The sequence below is a fragment of the Rissa tridactyla genome, chromosome 13, assembly GCF_028500815.1.
Source record: "Rissa tridactyla isolate bRisTri1 chromosome 13, bRisTri1.patW.cur.20221130, whole genome shotgun sequence".
Classification (NCBI taxonomy): Eukaryota; Metazoa; Chordata; class Aves; order Charadriiformes; family Laridae; genus Rissa; species Rissa tridactyla.
Genome location: NC_071478.1, coordinates 9087751 through 9107699, shown reverse-complemented (window position 1 = coordinate 9107699; position 19949 = coordinate 9087751). Strand labels below are relative to the sequence as shown.

The window sequence follows — 19949 nt, the reverse complement described above, 5'->3', positions numbered from 1 at the left end:
GCACCAGCAGACAGCAGGGAAGAGATAAACTGTTGTGTCACAAGCAGGGAGGAAGCTCAGGTGCTTCAGCAGATTTGTAACGATGCAGAGGAGAGGAGAGGAGGCAGAGGTGGCTGAGACCAAGAACGCAGCTGGATGCTGAAGCAGTGTACTGGTCTAAACAAATCATGCCCCTGGTGCTTGCTTTCCTCTCAACCAACAGGAGATACTATAATACAACATGGGATGTCAGAAAACCATTGAGATCTGCCTTCTATAAAGCACAAGGAACATCTCAAATACAGGCTTCTGTATAGAATAGATTCACAAACCCTTCCTGAATAACAATTACATCTTAGGAGGATGTGCCAATTTGTAGAGAAAAGGATCCCACGTGTGATTAAGAGCAGGCAAAAATCTCAGTGCAGCAAGATGTGCTGTAACCGTTGTCCTGAGTGAAATCAAAGTATATTATCTCAGATTTCCCAGTGTTAAAAACTGACTCCTGCAGTCTACTCCCAAAAGGCACAAAAAGAGCTTACGGGGGGCTAAAAATGTTTACCAGACTCAATTTCTGACAGCAGGGAAAGAGGAAACTCAAAGACTTTTTCTTTTGAAATGCACAGCAATACGATAGAAGAGGTAGAGATCCACAGGCCAGAGAGAAGATCTGCAGGGAAGAATACTGAGAGGTGTTTCTATCCAGTCTGTCAGTGGCTTCAACGACTTCCTTTTCAAAAGGCTTGTTTTCTCACTTTTGCACCCTAGTAACCAGTAGTCCTTTACATTCAGCACTGGATAACTATGATCATCCCCAGTTAATCCGTATGCTTGCTTCACCCAGGTGACGCTGTCCCCCGAAAGGCTTTCCCAGTATCTTTAATCCAAAAGAATAACAGAGGCTGCAAAACAATTTCTCTTCATCAACTAGCACATGCCACCCAGCAGGACACAATCCAGCCAAGCAGATAAGCAACAAAAACCCAACAGAAAACCAACCCCCCGAAGACACAAATCTTAAACCCTTTTACCCCAAGCCTGACTAAAAAGCAACATCCTGAAAACGCACAGCAGCACACTTTGTTTTCAGCTCAAAAAGGCAATGTCTATGCAAAACGCAGAAAGCTCTATCAGTTGCTATGATATTAACACGAATGCGTGGGCTTTGGCCCTGGACCTTTGTTTCAGGAAAACCACTTGAACAGGCTTGCCCAGCACCAAGCTTTACTCGGACACAGAGGCCGAGGGGCAAACTTACCCTTTCCACCAGCAGCACTGGCCCATGGAAGCAAAGCTGCTCCCTGCTGTTCTCTCCTGCGCTCAGAGGAGACACACCACCAGGACCAACTTCCTTGGTGAAAGTGAGCATTCGCATCCTGATTTTTACTTGAGACAGGTCTAGCCTATCTTTGCCCAAGAGGAAGGGAAAGGTAGGAGTAGACTAAACACCAGAGTTGCCTTTAGGTGACCTAGTCCTTTCAGGGGCTCTAGGAAAGGTTCCATCTCTGCCTGCTTTCCTCTAAGGCATAGCTTCATTAGAGGTTCTTCAGACCTTTTGGCTCAGCTAGACACATCTGGAAGAGGCTGCCAAACCCAGAACTGCCTGGCACATAATGACTGTTCTCAATTTAGAAGGAATTAAGACGTAAAAAAAATATAAAAAATAAAGGAAATCTTCATGCCAGCCAAGTCAGGAGACTGAGATGTAGGTCTACAGGGAAAGCCAAGAGACTGCCAGCTTGAGCCCTGGTGAGAACAAAGGCATAATTCCACTGAAACCTGGAGAAGGAGTGAAGGGTCTGCAAGCAGCAATGGTCTCCTGGCTCGGATCACTGCAGACCCTGAGAAAAGGAGGGGATTGACTGAATTGTTCATTAAATCGGTGCAGCTTACAGCTTTGGGAAGGAACTATGACAGAGAAAGAACCTGGATGCACAAGATACACGTTTCAGCTGGTAGCATGCTTAACACACAATAGAAGTTCAGAGGGATTATAAAAGCAGAAGCCAGGAGAGCGAATGCAAGTAAGAAACCTTTGCTGAAGGTGTGCCAAATCTCTGGGTTCACAAAACTGTATGGGAATCAGCACATATACTAAAATCCCCAAGACTATGCAATCCTCCAGGCACAGGTGAAACCCAGGTGTTTGGATGCTTCTGCTAGCACCAGCCAAAAGCATGGAGGTTTGTGCAATGCCATGGCACAAGAGATGACACAGACGGACAGGAGAACTAAAACTGGAAGGAGGTCTTACCAAAGTCCATGCGGTCCTTATGATTACGCTGCAAAAGGCCCAGCAGCAGCTGTCTCAGGTGGCTGGATGTCTCCCTGGGGATGCTAGGATTGAAAACAAAAGCAAAATAAGAGAGACTTGCAGTCTATTTAAACTGCTTTTACATATTCAGGAAGGCAACCTGTAAATGCAAACTCACTTTGTGCCTGCTGGGCTAGGAACATAAGGCTGGAGAGGGGCTGAACAGGAGCATCTCTATTTGCATCTCTATTTAGCTTTTGCACCCCATTGTCATTGTTAAAGCGACAGCTAATCTAGCTTTAGTGGCCTCTCCCCTGAGAACCTGCAGATCCTTTCCTTCCACAGTGGTCCTAATGTCATCCCTCTGGTCCTCAGCTAAGTCCATTCAACATGCAATATTTTGCACATGACAAATAAAATCTCTTCTACTTGCTCTACTGGGAATAAGGAGGTCATTAAAATGAAGCAGTTACCAAGGGGAAGCTTCCAATTAAGACATTGGTGGTGAAGTGCACCACCAGTTACTACCATTATATTAAGGCATTTCTTTTTCAATGCAGCTTGTGTAAGACTAGCAAGTGACCTTTGTCTGTTTGCTTCCTTGATATACAGCATTTATTAATTGAAGGCAACTAAGATGTGAGCAACTGCCACCCAAGCAAGCTAAAATTAGTGTAGCCGTTACCCCACTTTTCCAGTATAGCTAGGAAGAACATACTCTTTTCAACGGCCACTGCAGCACAAAAGAGGTAGTAAATCACTGCGCTCTCCCTCACCCCACGGGCAGATGGGGGAGAGGCCAGGGCAGCTCCTCACAAGCCCCGCAGATCGCGAGAGGCAGGGAATAAATGAATGGATTAAGGCAGGGAAAGCAGAGTTCAGCTATTGCATAAGTGGATTCAGCTCGGCTGACTTTCCTCCGTACCCAGAAGCCCTGTTCGGGGCCACTGCAGCCGGGCCCTGCCCACAGCCAGAGCACAGCTCTCCAAACTAAGTGTAGGTGGCTCCAGCTCCTTTCAGTCTTGACTCTCAGTTTGTCACAGCTGTGGCCAGCATGGTCCCCACGTTGTGCCAGGCTCTCCCCATGCTCAGGTCAGCCGAGGTAATGGCATGTGTGCTCAGCACAGAGATTTAACTGCACGGAGCCCGAGCCTGCTCGGCAGCACGTGGCTCGCTCGGGCAGGGCTCCACTGGCTGGGCTGGCATCACTCACCGCCCTGCAGCCAAGCCCCACTGATGCTGGGAGAAACAATCCTTCCTGCACCATTTCCAGCACCTCCACCCCGACACAGACAGGGTAAAAAAAAAAAAAAAGAAGAAGCTGGGACACAAAAGTACTGGGGGGGAAAAAAAAAAAAAAAAAAGAGGTGCTAGCTAGCACTAACAGACTCTTGTTCAGTGAAACTAGAGATGTGAGGCAAGGTGTGTATTTATAGGTTTCAGTACTACCCCGGTTATTTTCCAGTGAAGCCCTAGGCCTTGCTGGTGCAGGAATCTGAGCCCAGCAATTCCTAGAACAGAGAATGATGGCAAGCATCCCTCATCCTTGTTTGTACTGGAGGAGTTGCTTTTCTATCCCTGACACTAGAACGGTTTCGTGCGCCTTCCTGGGCCGACAAAGGAAGAGGCCACCAGGACTCCAGAAGGGATGCAGTTAAACCGAGACTCAGTTTGAGCCAAGAAAAAACACCCTCTCCTCGAAAAAGGTGGGCCTTCAAAGTACACTGCGTAATGGAATAACCCAAGATACCACTGCTAGCAGAGTCTCCTGAAAAATACATTAGTGCTGGAGACCTGCAGTCCTCCAGTGTTATCGTCATAATTTATTTATCCATGACACGTAAAGCTCTCATCCAAAATGAGTCCATTTCCCAGCAATGACTTTAGCTTTCATACGGTTTTAAAGCCAAGAAACAGGAAGGTCAAGTAGTAGACTTCAGATGTCACAACACAGACTGAAGACAGTGCAGATTAACAGCCTGTTTGCCTCCTCTTATCTCTCACGTCTAAAACATCGAGTTTTGCTACACTACAGTATTATTTTCCAAGGCCATCTTTTTAAATATAAGCAACAGAACTGCCTCCTTCCCCCCGTGACCTAGAATATACTTTGCCATGCAAATCTGCGCAGTGAAATGTTAGTTGTTTAGATCAGCGCTATTAAAATCATGAGGCCTTTGGGCTTGCTCCTGCTGACATGGGCTCCCCACCTCAGAATGGCATTTCACCTGCCAGCAAGAGCAGCAGCCCGGCAGGCAGAGACCGCTGGGGAGCACTGCAGGAGATTTTCTTCCCCACCCCATTCCCAAGCCAAAACACAGCACTTTCCGTGGCGATGCCCGGGAGGTGGGTGCCAGCCTGCCGAGCCCCAAGGAGAATGAAACCAAATCCTGGCACTGCCGCAGTCTGAGGAGGAGGTCTCTGGAGCGGTTTTGTCTTTCATCCTGCGTTGGCAGGGCTGGCGGAGGCAGTTTATTCATGTTTACTCAGGAAATAGCACAGATTTCGGCTCACGTTAAAGAGACAAACCGACTTTGGAAAGCAGGGAGCCGGCATTTACACAAAGGCTGCTTCGGATCAGACTTCTACAGTGAAAAAAAACCAATGGGCTTGGATCTAAGTTTTGAAGGAATCTGGTAGTTTAAAAGCAGAGATGAGTGAAAATGGTAAATGCAGAGTGTGTACCAAGGACTCCCAACAAAGGAGAAGGGCAAATCCCTACAAGAAAAGACACGCTCTCCTCTTACAGCCGAGTTTCGTTTCTCCCCTCGCCTGCCTCCTACTGCACACACCACAAGCCAAAGCAGCAGCAGGGCAGCGTGATCAACACAAGGAAGCTTATTAATTGTAGGGATTAATTTCTCTCTCAGTAAGAGGGACTACCTCAAAGGCGAGCAGCCATGTTTTAGGCTGTGTAGGGGAAACAGAAGCTCTATGTTCTGCTCACACAGACTATTTGGCTCCTACTATGTGGCAGTGGTTTTGGTCTGAATTGTTCTGCTTGGGTGAACCCTCTGGTTCAATCCAAAGGAGCGTGCAGATGCCCCAGATTTAATCCTGGTAGAAATTTGCCCCTTCTCCCCAAATCAAAAGAGGAAGTACTTGAAGGGAAATTAAATGCCTAGCGTAAGTCATTGATAAGAGCTCTAGCTTCTTGACAGTTCCTTCTCCTATCTCTTGGAGCTGTCTAAACCACTAAGGGTGGGGGGAAAAAAAAAATCCACACACAGCAACTCAATGAACTTCCTGCGTATGTGGCTGCATTAGCAGCTCTGCCAAATGGAAAATAACTTTCTGGTTAAAAAATACCTTCCAATTTTTTTAATGTATATACTTGGAACTTCAGTCCTGTCTCTATACCAGGCTGAGGTTTTAGAGCAGGCATGAGGTTCTGCTTTAAGAGCTCAGAGATCAAAAGAAAAGACCACAGCAACAAAACTAAAATACACTGACAAATCACAGTGCTGAGCGGCAGCTAGATGCTTCACTAGGTAACATACACCCCCGGGGGGACGAAAGTAGTTATCTTCCCTTTGGTAACTGCAGTAGTGTCCATTTCCATCGAGGTTATAATATTTCCTGCTATTAGCAGGATGGACACAAGCAGTTGCTGTCCTGACACGTGAGAAATGGGAATGTGATCTGCAGTCAGGTATGGCAGGTTACAGGAGAGACTGCAGTTTGGCTGCTCGCATGATTCCAGAATTGCCATGACTTCTCCCTAAGGCTCCCAGCCTCAGGGAAGCCGTATGTGGGACAGGACCCCTAGCTGGCTCAGAATCATTAATGATCCTGAATTTTTGCAACGTAGGAGAGAAGTAGTATCTACGGAAAGAGAGAAGACCAACCCCGGCGATCCGCTGCTGTCTGACTTTCTCTTGGCCACATCGCTGCCGGTTTAAGGAATGGGGGAAGGCAGGTGGCCAAATATTTTATAGTCACCTCCCTGAGTGACAAGCCAGGAGCATGTGAGGACAGGTGTAAATACAGAGTAAACAAGCGCATACAAATGGCAGCACTGGAAAAATGCTTACTTCGGCATCAGCATCTTGTTTTTCTCATAGAAGAGACGAAGATCCTGTGGGCTGCTGGCCTGTAGAGGAGAAAGAAAACCAGTACGTGAAGCAGTGGACAATGAAGGAAAGGGATTAGCATTTCTATTTCACAGTTACTCTGAAGAGCAGAGAGGCACTTTTCAACTACTGAACCAGCACGGACAATGAGAACCTGCAGCTTGCTTGAGACTGAAAAGCCAGCACTGTGACAGAGTGAAAATACAGTATTTCAGCCCGCTGCCTTTTTGTCCCTGACCTGGTTCTGTCCTGCTCCTTCCAAGGACTGGGCTTCATTGCAGTGGGCTCTGATGCTCAGGTCTGAGCTGGCCTAATAGCCTCACTCAGGAGGCTAAATAATTGCAGACATGAGGAGTCCCAAATGATGCATGGCAGCTCCCGCTGAGAACATGGATTAGTGCTGCAGGGCATTTAGAAAAGGGGCAGGGAGCCTGTTGATGGGCAAGGGATCTGTGAGGAGACCAGGAATATGGTGAAACAACAACTGAATTAGGATTTGCTACTTTAATTCCAAGAAGCCAGAAGGGCTCAAGCCACAGCTCCTATTTGTGCAGTAATATACACAACTGCTGGGGATGTTGATGACAAGATCCCAAATTCTGAGAGATGAGATTAAAAAACAAAAAAAAAAAAAAAGAGGACTAGGCACATAGGCACAACAAGAGGTTTACGGCTGAGGTTAATAGAAGCGCAGACACATAAAAATCTCCTAACGTCATTTCTCAATTTGTTTTTATGCAATGAATAATACAGGCCAGTAAATTAACCCTAGTGTCTCAAGCTTTTCTGCTCAGGCAAAGTCTCTTTATTAAAGGCAGAGAAGGCTGGCTGGCATGACACCGACATGAAGGCACATACAAACAGGGAAGGAAGATGAGAGAGGTTCATCTGCAATCAATTATTAGTGCAGCAGAGTGTGTAGGAAAGTGTGAATGAGGAGGCAACAGGCAGCTCTCCTGATGTTCAGGGCAGGCTCAAAAAACCCTCGAGCCTTCCACCTACTTCCATTTCTAAATTAGAAGCATTTAAGGTCAATTAAGATGCTTAAAACGGCAAATCAGACAAGCCAATCTGCAGATGGCCATCAAAATACCACTAACACAGCATGGCTGGAAAAGCAGACACATAAGATGCTGTTTCAACATCACCTACTCCCTCTGGCTGAAGATGAAAATTAAGGATAACTGTGACAGCTCAGTACAAAACCTCAAAAGAAACCAAAGGGAGAGTCTCAAAAGCTGCTAATATCAATGGACTCATATAATACTGACCAGGACAGTATCTTGCATAGTCTTAGCAACCCAAACTTTGCAGCTCTCCTATTAATTTGTACCAATAAGAGCTACTGCATTCCTAAAAGAAGGAAAGAAGAAAGATTTCCTGGGTCTCCTTTCTGCAATAGTGTATCCTTTGCTGTTCACAGACACAGCAGGGACCCAAACAGGAGGTGCAAAACCACTTTCTTCACAAACAATTAAAATGAATGTTATTCAGCAAAGCACTTTGTTACGTGGATGCCAAACTGCATCAAAATTTCCAATCGCTGCCACTCAATTTGTTTCAGCAAAACTCCATTTTACACCCTTCTCCGTGCAGATTTTGCCCTGCAATTAGATTCTTAATATTTGGCAAACTTGAAGGAGGCGAGAGTACACACTGCACCAAGTGGCTTGGCCCCAACGCTCCGCGCGATGAGAACTATGCCTGACAGACCTAATGCACAAGGGGGAACAGAACTCCATGGCAGGGAAGCGCAGCGGTTGCTCACATCAGAGAGATACAATCCTTGGCTGTTTGCTCTGTTCATTTCCTGTCGCAACAACTCAATTGTTTCACAAACACAATGAAGCTCTGATCTATTTCAAACACTGTTTTGTCAGAAATTTTCCTGGCAATAAAGACAGAGCATATTAAAAGCAGCACACATGCAAAGCCTAGTTCGTTAGAGAGGGTTTCTAAGCGCTAGCTCTTATAGAAACAAAATCCTCAATAAAGTTCCCCTCCTCCTTGTACAAATTAAAGAGATATGCCTGTAGGATGCTGTTTCTCCACATTCTGCTGTCCCAGTACAATCCCCACTTGTTCTGCATGGACAGCATCCAGGGTGCCAGGCTCCTGCCCCCCCAGACTACGCCTCCTCGCTAGGGCTGTCCCCAGGAGGCTGCAATTCGAGGCTGGGCTCTGATATAGGTAGCTGCCTGCTGGGGAATAGAGCCATTTTAGCGAGTGCCCAGCACAGACAACCGTGGATCACCATTCATTTGGTAAAACCAACTGCATCTCCACATAACTTCATTATTGATCGACTGGGTCACACAGTTCTGATCCTAGTAGCAGGCTCCCAGGCTCGCAGTAACATGCCCACTGCTCTCCTGCTGTTAGCTTCCATTTCGTAAAGCACCGGTACCTTCGGCCACTTTGTTCACCTCTTCTTTCAACAAATAGTGCTTCTCTGAGAACCACGGGAAAAAAATAAATGCAGAAGTGTTTGCAAGACACTAAAAATGCCATATGAATTCCTTCTTCTACAAAGCTAAGGATTTAATCTGAGATCTACCTTCCAGGTAGATATACCCTACCCAAGAAAAACACCAGAAAGCACATTTTAGGCACCTAACGACTAGACCATTCAAGGAGCGCAGAGCCAGATGATACCTGTAGGGCAGCATCCGTCTGTCAAACAGGGATGCAGAACGGACAGCTCAGTTTTCCCCAAGAACAGGAGACAGACCAGGAGGCCAATTCACACCCTTGTTCCCCCTCTCATGTTACTATGGAGCAGCTGCATTAGTGTATCTGGCTCCGTTCTTGTCTGTCCTTTCTATATATAAAGACAATCGGACAAATTCAGTCCTGCCACTCTGTTAACTTTGTCCTCAGCAGCAGTGGAAATATGTTGAGCCAACAAAGGCATCCAGCGTAACCCTGCCAAATCCCACTCGGAGCTGGCTGCCTGCGAGTGAATTGCACACGAAAAGCACGCAGGGTGGTGTTTCCAACAGCACTCAGCACTGGATTTGTTGTGCTTGGGCAAAGGCTGGATGCAAAAGCTCAGTGCTCAGTCAGAAGAGCTCCAGAGACACTCACACCCTCAGTGAACAGCACTGTCTAGTCAACACTTCACAGCAGGTGTACGGTATCTGCTCTTTTCTTTGAATCCTTTCCTTTGGGATTCCTGGGGATTTGGAGGTGCAGAAAGGGGATTCAGCTATGTTAGAAAGAAAAAAGAAATAAGTAGTGATGTTTCTAGCTTGATAGTTCTAGGGAAAAGCTCGAAAATCTGCTGCAAATACCTCCTGCTCATGCAGTCTTTTACAGTTGATATTTTAAGACTCCCACAACTAAGTGGCTGGTATTCAAGGGATCCTGAAAGCACAACCACCATAAAAAAAACCCAAAAACAATGACAAAAAAACCCCAAACAGTCCACAAACCTTTTTTTCTACTCCAAACAGATCAGAATCAGGCCCACAAACACTGGGCCAAAAGCCAACAGCTCGCTGTCTACAGCAACGAGTCAATCACTGCACCCAACTTCAGCAGAGTAACCTACCCCCACCAGGAATACCTGTCCCCGTTGACACAGGACATCTCCAGATGCATGCAAGAGCAGCCTGCCTAACGAATAAACCAGGAGTTCAAATTCTGGGTATAAAATCCTCCCTTTCCTCATCTTCCTCAAGGCCCATTTCAGAGCATAGCAGTTGTTGTAAGTGATACATAATCCTAGTGCTTATGCAGGCAGAATTAACCCAGAAATAAAGCAGTGGACTTGGTACACCAGGCTTAGAAATTAATTTTTCCACCTAGCAGCTAGCTGGGATGAGAACATAGGCAGGCGGGTTAACTCCTTCAGAGCTGCCGGCCCAGGCAGCAAAACTCGCATTACTTCTCTTGCCACTGCCCTGCTCCCCAGCTCACTCTCCCACTGACACAGCTCATCACATCCACAGAGCAGCTCAGAGAAGATTCACACGAAGGCTCAGACAGCAACCAAGTGTCGTGGTCCTTGGCAGGATCTGATGTCCAAATGGACGTGTGCCACCGCCAGAGACAGCTCTGACACAAAGAGCATGTTCTTGGCCATGCGCCTGCTTGCCACAAGCTGATCAGTTTTTAAAGTGGTCACAAACCAAACCAATCCCCCCCAACATCACGGAAAAAAAAAAAAGAAAAGATCGAGGTAATTAATCATATTTAAAACATCATCTGACAAGGACCAGATTGTTTTTGGAAGGTATTTCAGACCTTGTGTAAATCTGTCTCCAGTTTTGCTTCTGGTTGTCACTTGCCTACACAGCCCACATCACCTTGTGGTGGGCACGGGGCCCCCGGCCTTTCAGCTCAGGTAAGGACAAGGAAAAATCATTGCACTCTTGAGGCTTTTCTGAGCACCATTGAGCAAGACCAGTAAACGCTCTGTTAAAGTCCTGTCCTCAGCAAGAGCAATGAAGAGATGCGAGTGCAGACCACTTATTAGGCAAGGCAAATTAACAATTCCACATTAATACAGTGCTCAGCAAATCTGTTTATAGAGATTATGAATCCCATTAATCTCATCCCTCTGACAGTCTCACTGTTTTGTTTATGGGCATGTTTAATACAAAAAGCTCCTTAAGACAGCTTCACCAGCCATCCTACCAACTGTCCACATCTGAGCATCAGCAGCTTCTTGTCTGCGTGCAGTGAAGCAGGGAAGGGACAGGAATGGCTCTGGGAAGTCGCCTTGGGTGACCCAGCTATAGTTAATTTTAATCTTGAGACAGCTAGAAATCACATTCACACACATACACACATCTCTGCCTTGATTTACAAGCACCTTCTGGATTGACAGCAGCCTCAGCCCTTTCACGCATTTGATCTTTTCTCCAACTAACCCAGCCCCCCAAAGCCCTATTTTATTTTTAGACAGCTCATTCCTCCTCACTGCAGATAACGCTGGAGTCCTTCTGGTTTGCATCCCCATGAAGGTGCCTAATTGGCTCACGCAGCGAACAGCCAGAGCGCCCAAACGCAGCACGTTTCATGCCACCGTGCTCCAGATTCCCATGGGAATCTGAGCTAGAGAGAGGTGAGGGGCTGGGAGGGAAGGCACACTGAGGATTTAGCCTGAAGAGGTTCACGTCAGAAATCCAGTTCCTGGCTGCCCTGTACAACTGGGTCTGCTGGTGGCACTATGTGGAATCAGCCTGTTATCTCCCCACCCATTTGTAGATGTCCCTCCCAAATGCACTGTTCACAGTCTTCCCATCACCTCTGTCTACCACCCTCTCTCCTCCTAAAAGCCCCGTAAACAACAGCTTCTGCCTGCCCAGTGACCATCAGCAAATTCTTACGACACAGTCACGCCGACAAAGAAATAAAGCTGGTTAACCTTTAACTAGCTTTCCAACATCTGCCCAAGACAGGCTTCTTTCACCTGAAACTCACAGCTAGGAGAAGGTAATTTGTGACCACATGGTCAAAACAAATAGATGGTGCATACAGAACCATCTGGGCTGAGCTCTCCTCTCTCCCCGATCAAACAAATCCACAGCTGCTACTGCAGTAACACATGGGGCCTGGTGTTTTGCTTCAAAATACAAACCCTGAAAGAGGAAAGGGTGTGGGGAAAAATTAAAATAGAGAAACAAATGACCCCTGTCCCCCACCCAACAGATGCTGGGGAAGAGAGAAGTCATCCCATCAGGGAAGTACAAGACAAGGATCAGGACCCGCTGGGTAGGGATGGAAGCGTCCCTTCCTTGCCCACCACAAGGCAGGGTATCACCGTGCCTCAGGCAGAGGGACACAGGCATATGGGACTGCTGTCACCTCTGTGTGAGCCTGAGGACACGTATAGGCAGAGAGCTGATGGTTTCCTGACCACCTGCCCTTTCAAAACCGTGTCTGGAGAGCTGAATGAAGCTGGCTACTATTCAGTTTTATTTTCCCTGAAATGTCTTCTCTACAAGAACAAATGTTTTCAGAGGAACATTTCTGTGACATACTTCAATGACCAATGATAAAAGCCACCTAATTATTTTCAAAGAAATCAGATCCTCCAAGGTTGTGTGTGAGCTACTAAGCTAAGAATGATAAAGTCACCATGTTAAATGATAACTAAATCATTTGAATGAGTACAGTATCAAGGTGCCTTTAGAGACTAAAATGCACCAAGTTTCAAGACAGAACAAGTGCAAGGCTCTCCTGTGCACGCAGAGTCAAAGCTTGCATTCTCCACCCCCACTTTTTTTTTTAATGCACAAATATTTTTTTTTTTTTAATCCTAACAGTCATTTTCTCCTCTCCAACAAAGATACCAACACTGACAAGTGGATGCAGCCAGTAAAGAGAAGCCATTCAGGAGTTTCAGCATACTTTGTAGGGGTGTTTATAAAAAAAGGAACACGCAAAGGAAATGAAGTCTTGCTCTAAATACAGAGCAAGCTGGTGGACAGACTATGAAGCACTGGAATGGAAGATTCTTACAGCAGCAGGGAAAAAATTACCCTGAAGGAGAAGAGTGGTCTTGGCACTAGACAAAACCAAAACATACCACTAGTTTACTTCTGTATTTGCCCACTCTTTCCTGCAACACATTCAGAATTCACTTTCTCCTTCCCAATGATGTAACTGCATAAACATTCAAGGTCTTGCGTGAAATTCTAAAGAGCTGTGGAACTCAAGCTTAGAAAGTCCTGCAGTTCATAAAATTTGCCTTGTTACATGAGCATAGATTCCATCCCACCCCCAACTGACTTTTGTTTTGTTTGGGTTGTTTGCTTTTGGTTTTTTGTTTTTGGGTTTGTTTTTTTTTTGTTAGGGAGTCAGGGTAAAGAGCTATCAGGATGCAAGAAGAGGGACACAGTTCACATGTGCCCTAACTGCTCTAAGCAGCTGAAGAGTTGGCACCAGCTGACACATCAGTATGTAAATTTGAGGTTTGGTCTTTTCCCATGGGTTAGAGACAAGCTCTACAGACCTCACACATTAGAGAAGCAAAGAAGTGTCAGCAGCTCAAGCATGCCTCTGCTATGTTGCAAGACAGAAAGGAAAAAAACCTGACAGGTACAGGACTTTAAAACAGTGGTTGCAAGGGAGAGCCTGCAGATTTCATTCAGCACGAATGAAGAGTAATACACAGTGTGGCACACTGATGATTGGGAACAAGAAAAATGCACCGAGTCTAAATGAACTCCAGCTATATATAAACTTAAAAATATGTGAAGTAATCCTGAAGCAATTTACATAAAGCTGTGATGAATTCTCCATAATTTGAACATTTAAAGTCAGATAATACCTTTCACAAAAGATATGCTCCAGCTCATCCAGAAGTTATGGCATAAATTACAGGGTGGAGTTTTACTGGACTGTGTTATATTTGGAGGGGTTTGGACTTGATGAACATAAACATTTCAGACTGGAAGGGATTGCTGTGAGACAACAGATAAGATCTTTTTGATAAGATCCTACTTAACTGCTCTAAAAACAAAATCAAGTTAGCTTCAACACACCAGTTACAACGAAATCACCCTGAACATTAACTGGCAATCACAATCTTCCTTATTGTCCTTCCATACCCAACAGAATTATAATTATAAATTATACACTGAGTACAGTTGTAAATAGAAACTGATTTTTTAAAGTCTAGGCCTGGAAAAAAAACACACTGTTTCAACTGATTCATGGTAATTTTCTGAAGAGATGACCCTTCCTGAGGATTTATATCCAGGAAATACATTTCATTGAGATACAGCCCAGAGAAGGAGACTCATATTCAGTAATAAGTCCAGCATTACAACATATAAAGCACCACATTGACAAGGTGTTGGGACAGCCAGACCTCCATGAGGCTGAATCTATGGGAGTTGGTATTATAGACGACAGAAGCCTTACAGTAAGTGGATTAAAAGGAAAGAAGAAAAAAGCAAGAGAGAGTCAGAAACATTAGATTTAAGCTACTCACCTGGAAAGGAGCCTTTCCTGTCAAACACTGATAAATGATGGTTCCTATACTCCAGAGGTCAGCTTTGGCATCGTAGTGTTGAGACATAATGACTTCTGGTGCCTTTTTGGGGAGAGAACAGAAGTCATTTTTATAAAAAAGATGTAGCTTTGGGGGCTTTTTTGGCAGCTGCAGGAAAGAAATAGAAGTCACTATTAGGCTTTAAAAACCCCTGAGCTAGATTCCCCAATAACCATGAAAGTTTTGCTCCCCAGAGGACTGTAACTACCTTGAAAGGGCCAATTCCCTGCCTAACCAGGGGAAGCAGAGACTTTCACTCAGTCAGATGAAAAAAATACCAGAAGCTGTTTCGCTATTTTGGGCAAACTCATTACTTTCCCTTTTCAGCGTACCATTTTCTGCTCAATCCACCTGTGCTCAGAAGCAGCCGCACTGCAGTCGCATGGACAGATCTAGTAAGAGGTAAGTGATCAAGAAAAGGCTCACACTGCACAGGTAAGCTTGAGCCTCCATCCTGACCTGCATCACTTGGCGCTTTCCTTATTTAGCCTAAGATGGCAGCATATTAATTATGCTCCAGAGCCTGCTCCTGCCGCCACGGTCACAGTTTGGGTTCAAAGGCAGATCTGTGTTTCAGTCCAACAGCTTGAGCCTTGCTGTGCCTCAGACTCTGGTTTCTAATGTCATGCCATGCCCTTGGTTGCCCCCTCCCAGGCTTGTTCCAGAAGCTGGAGATGGTGCAAGCCCACAAAGCCCTGTGGCTCAGGAGGCAGCATGCCTTAGAAACGTCAGCAGAAGAGGGACATGAGGGCAGGTTTGCTAATCCCACGCGTTTATAACAACGTATTTCATCGCAGTGCTGCCAGCAAGAACAGGATCAATTTTCTAGCTCTGCTAGGAGTAAAGGCCACATGTAACAGAAAAAAAATACGGCAGCAAACAAGTTGTGGACAGGAGCTCGGTCTGTCCCAAAGGGAAGCAGGCATGACACCAAACACAGCCAAGGAAGCAGGACGAGAACTGCACAAGGAGGTTTCAAGTCTCATGCGACATGGATCATATCAGGGTTCAGACAGAAAGCTCATTCTGGTGTGGGTAAAATGCCTTTCTTTTTTAAAAGGGCAAAATGAAAAGAACAGAGATAGGCTATGAGCTAAAGCAGGGAATAAGGGCCTGCCTGGCCAGCAGATGTTCCTGGGACTACCGCAGAAGATCCACAATAGCAGTAGGGACAGACTTCAAACGCCACCCCAACTGAATCCTCCCTCCTCATCTTCCTTCAAATCCAGCAGTAAACAGAGGACAACATGAAACATTCTGAGATTCCTGGTAACGTCCAGAGTTGTTTAAAATAAAAAAATAAAATAGAAAAAGGTCATTGCTGGCTTCCTCCAGCCCTTTCAAAAAATAAGCTGGGTGTTTTCATTTACTTTCACAAGACACTTTGAAAGAAAAAGTATCACTAAAAATAGACAATTCAGGAAACTCTCACAGGAGAAAAAAAGTGACATCATCTTCACATATAGCATATTTCAAATAAACATCAGGCTTCAAAAAAAGGGAGCAAGAGGAAGTCTGTTTTGCTTGAGTTAGTACCGTGGAACAGACTACCAAACACGCTACCCCTGAGCGGCACAGAACAGTCCAACCCAACCCTGCCCAAAGAGTACAGACAAAAAAACCAAAAACTTAAGAGTGGATTTTGTGTTCAAAATCAGGTGCCTACTGCCCCCAGGGCACTTGTAAAAAATTAAACCTAAATTGATCCACATCATCTTTTTTACTTTGAGCTCAGACACCCACATCCCCAAGAACTATTACATGCCGTCTTTGACATTTTTATTTCTGGCCTGGTTTTATCACTTTTAATTTTACTGACTTGATGTGACACCGAGATCCTGCCTGCTACAAATAAGAGATCACCTCCTCACATCCTGGTCCCAGAGTGGAAAGTACAAGGGGAGTGAAAGGGATCCGTTCAGAGTTGTTTTTTTTTATTTTTGTAAACACATCTGTTTCACAAGCTAAGAAGTCATTCTGGAAGCAGCTTGTTTAGTGAAAGAATTAGTGGGGGAGGAGGGTTAGGAAGTGGGAATGCACAAAACAAATTGCAAACAGAAGCAGGTGAGCTCCATTTACACCCATCTGCTGAGCTGTGCAGCACAGCATACTTAGGAGCAAGCCAGCCAGAAAAGCAAAATCTCTGCCTGCCTGCATAGGTCTCTAGGTCTGAAGGGATTGCGCAAGACCAAAGAGGTAAAAACAGTTGGAGATTTTACAAAACTGCAGTTAAAAAGGGACCTTGTTCCTGATGCTGTGGCCTTAGCAAAAATGACTGCAAAGCCCGAGGTGAGAGCAGGCTTGTGGAACCACACTGTCTCAAAAAGGGCCTGCTGGAGCAGTGATTTACTAAGGCTCCTCTCCAAGGAGGCAACACCTCAAATATAGCCAGATGTGTGAAATAACATCCCAGCACTCACTCTCTCTTGCTGTTAGCAGAGGAAACAGATTTAATTTCCCAATGCCTTCAGTGGAGACGCCCTGGTCCCCTCCGGACAATGCAGTTTCTGGGAGGAGACAGCAATCAATACTCTGTTTTGTTCAGTTTTGTTTATCAACAGCTCACCCTAAAGTTACATGACAACACAGGCACCTGTTGTCCAACATTACCAGCAGCTAGAACTTTATGAAGTCTCCCTGTGTAATAGCTGGTTTCTGACAAGAAAATAAAATTTCACCTTTGGGGGAAAGGGTAGCAAAAAACAAAGTCTTGCTTCCGGGGGGCAAAGCAACAACAATACAGAAAAACCTGTAGGCAAAACACACTTACCATGTACATTGGTGAACCACACAGTGTTGCTGCCATCATGTTATTCTGCAGGTATCGGGCAAACCCAAAGTCAGCTATAAAGAGAAACAGAGAGGTAGGTCAGGATCAAACACCAGTTCTAGAGACCCTGCACCCTCCCCAGTTGATTCCCCCTACTTTCCTTCCACTTTCCATGAATCTTCCCAGCAAGTGAAGAACCCCATCTTAAGACTTCAATAGCTCTCTTCTCGAGCAGTAACATCCTTGTACTAGCTATTAATGCACACTACAGACACTAGAAAAGGATAGACCAAGCCACAAAACCAAGAAGTATTCAGAAGAACAAACTCCCGTCCATTTTTCAGAGATCAACAGTCACTTATTCCTGTACCCATCTCCTGCACTCCGAAATGTCAGCTGCTGGGAGCTGATAAAGCTCTCTTGACTTCAGTAAGAGCGTGCCAGTTCACGCTAGTTAGTTCATCTGCTGCTACCTCAACTTTTAATTTGGGGAACTGAAAGTTCCCCTCCATTGAAAAGGCTGCAGTGTAACAGACGTCCAAGAGAAACCACTACTCACCACCACCCACATTTCTAGACCAGCCCTACTGAAAACAGTCTTGCTCTGTTCCTTTAGAAGAGTTTCAACAGTGCTAACTCCAGCAGGAAGACAGAAAGCTGAGCCATAGTTCACCTGATGGCTGGAAAAGCCAGGGAGAAGGAATACCAAGATGAATTCGCAGGTTACTCAGCATCTGATCATATGATACTTAGAGGTTCTCTCAAGGTTACCAGATATTTCAAGCAAGGAGATTGACACAGCTGTCTACACTGTCATGTGTCACTAACGACCTGGTACAGCTAGCTACTCCCTGGACCACGTACTTCTCAGGGAAGCAGGATGGAGGGGTTGCAGAGTACCTCACACCTCACACACACAAGAGCAGCCATGCCTACAGCCCTCCTGCATCTGTGGCTCCCGGTCACTTCCACCTTCAGGTAACTCCGCACTTCACAAAAAACACTTCAGCCAAACAGGCAGCAACGTTTCAGACTTTTCCACTGGACCCCATTTCTCGTCTGAATGAAAGCATTAACAGTTTCTCCACAGCACAGGGTCCATGTGAGGAACAGTTTTATCTAATTTGCGTCAGCTTCAGCTCGCTAACTGTAACATAACCCAAAGCCGTGGATATCACCCTCAGTGTGGAGGGTGGTGTCACCCAGTGCTCATTTCTAAGGGACCACAGGGAATACACGTGCTCTGTAACTGGATTACTGGAGCATCTGTCACAACTACTGGTCTATCTGTGCCACTTGCCTGATGTCCAAAAAGTTAATTTTTTTCTAATTGGGACTGTGGAAATGCCTGCTTTCAGGTGTGCCTGACTCCCACTGTGCTCTCTGAGGCCAGCCAGGAGAGCAGCTAGTTTCAGACCTTAAGACACCTACATTTACCTCAATGCTACTAAAAGCTGAAGACAAAAGTCACAATGGTTGCACATTTCTTGGTAAACTTGGAGATTACAAGCCAATTAGGGCAGGCTGGTATTTGTTTTTACCAAGGGAGGCACCATTCAGCTTGGAAGTGGAGCAAGGCCTGCCCAATTTCTTTTGGGTTAGTCTGTGTCCTGGCAGAGCAGAAAGCTCTTGCTCCTACTGCTTGGAGCCAATTAATGGTTGTGTCTAGTAAAGAAACTAAGATGAAAAACATTAGGGCATTTTAAGAAGTGCAGCAATTCTTTCCTCGCCCTAGACAGTTCCCCAAAGGGGGACTGAGGCTTGCCATGTATCCGTCACCAAACTCTCCCGAGAGCGCTTACGGAGATGCTTGTAGCAGGGTCTTACCGATCTTTATGCGAATGTTGTTGGGATTTGATTTCCTGCCTCCTGCGTAGGAAAGGAGGATATTCTGTGGTTTCAGGTCCCGATGGATGATGCCTTTGCTGTGCAGCATTTTCATGGCACCTGCTATCTGCTGGAGAAAGAGCCTGATGGTGTCTTCGCTGAGTGTCCGCATAGCTAGGCAGAAAGAAAAAAAAAAAATAACCACAGATGAAAAAATTAGAATGCCAGTTCCCTGAAGAGCCCAGAGGGCAGATTGTCCACAGCAATTAGCCATAATTTGGCATTTTCACTTCCACATAGGGCGTTTTTTCTCCATGCAGTATTTCTGGATGAATCCTACAGGCAACAAGGGAGAGCGTTTGTATTCCCAGTTTATTCTGTGGTCAGGGCCATTTTCAGCACGGAGTCTCTCACGGTGAGCTCAGGCCAGTGGCAGGAGCTAAATCTGGGTTATCAACTGGGTCCAAAAAGTGACATTTGGAGAGGTTTAGGGCTTCCCTCAGCAAGAGCTGCCAGCCAGCTGTAGGCATGCACTAGGCAGGGCCTGTGGTCGCTACCTTTGAGCTATGGTCAATAAATTCAGAGCTTTATCACAAAGACCGTGTGTAAACCTGGAGCTAAGAGGAAAGGCGGTTAGAATTAGGCTGGAATCATTAAGGCTGGGCCTGGAAAGGGTTGGTAGTTTAAATTCAGAGTCAGTTATGGTACATGACCAGCAGGAATCTGTAACTTCGGGTCCAAGTCCAGACCTAACCCTTGTGCACTGACACCCATGAGACCAAACCATAACTCTAATTCCAAACCCAGTGTTAGGATGAACCACAGTCCAATACCCAACAACATACCCCTACCAAATGGCCCTGCAAACTGCCATCTGACATCCTCTGTCTTGTGTCCATTGTCAGGGAAGAGCAGCAAGACCATCTCGGAACACTTTTATAAGCAATTTCCCCCCCCCCCCCCCCCCCCAAAAAAAAAATATTGGTAATCACAATCTGCAAATATGGAAGCTCTGAACTGCACTCTCCCGAGACACGG

The 19949-nt window shown here is 45.7% G+C and overlaps 1 protein-coding gene across 8 annotated transcripts in view; it reads right to left on the bottom strand.

The window, feature by feature from the left end:
- ULK1 (unc-51 like autophagy activating kinase 1) overlaps positions 1-19949 on the bottom strand; it is an 83734-nt gene that overhangs the window by 39446 nt on the left and 24339 nt on the right. For all 8 annotated transcript variants that reach the window (XM_054218964.1, XM_054218960.1, XM_054218958.1 and 5 more), the window contains exons 7-11: positions 18912-19085; positions 17085-17158; positions 14255-14356; positions 6268-6326; positions 2234-2316 (exon numbers count right to left, since the gene is read on the bottom strand). In XM_054218964.1, coding sequence (XP_054074939.1) covers positions 2234-2316; positions 6268-6326; positions 14255-14356; positions 17085-17158; positions 18912-19085 — 492 coding nt within the window. The remainder of the gene's footprint in view (positions 1-2233; positions 2317-6267; positions 6327-14254; positions 14357-17084; positions 17159-18911; positions 19086-19949) is intronic.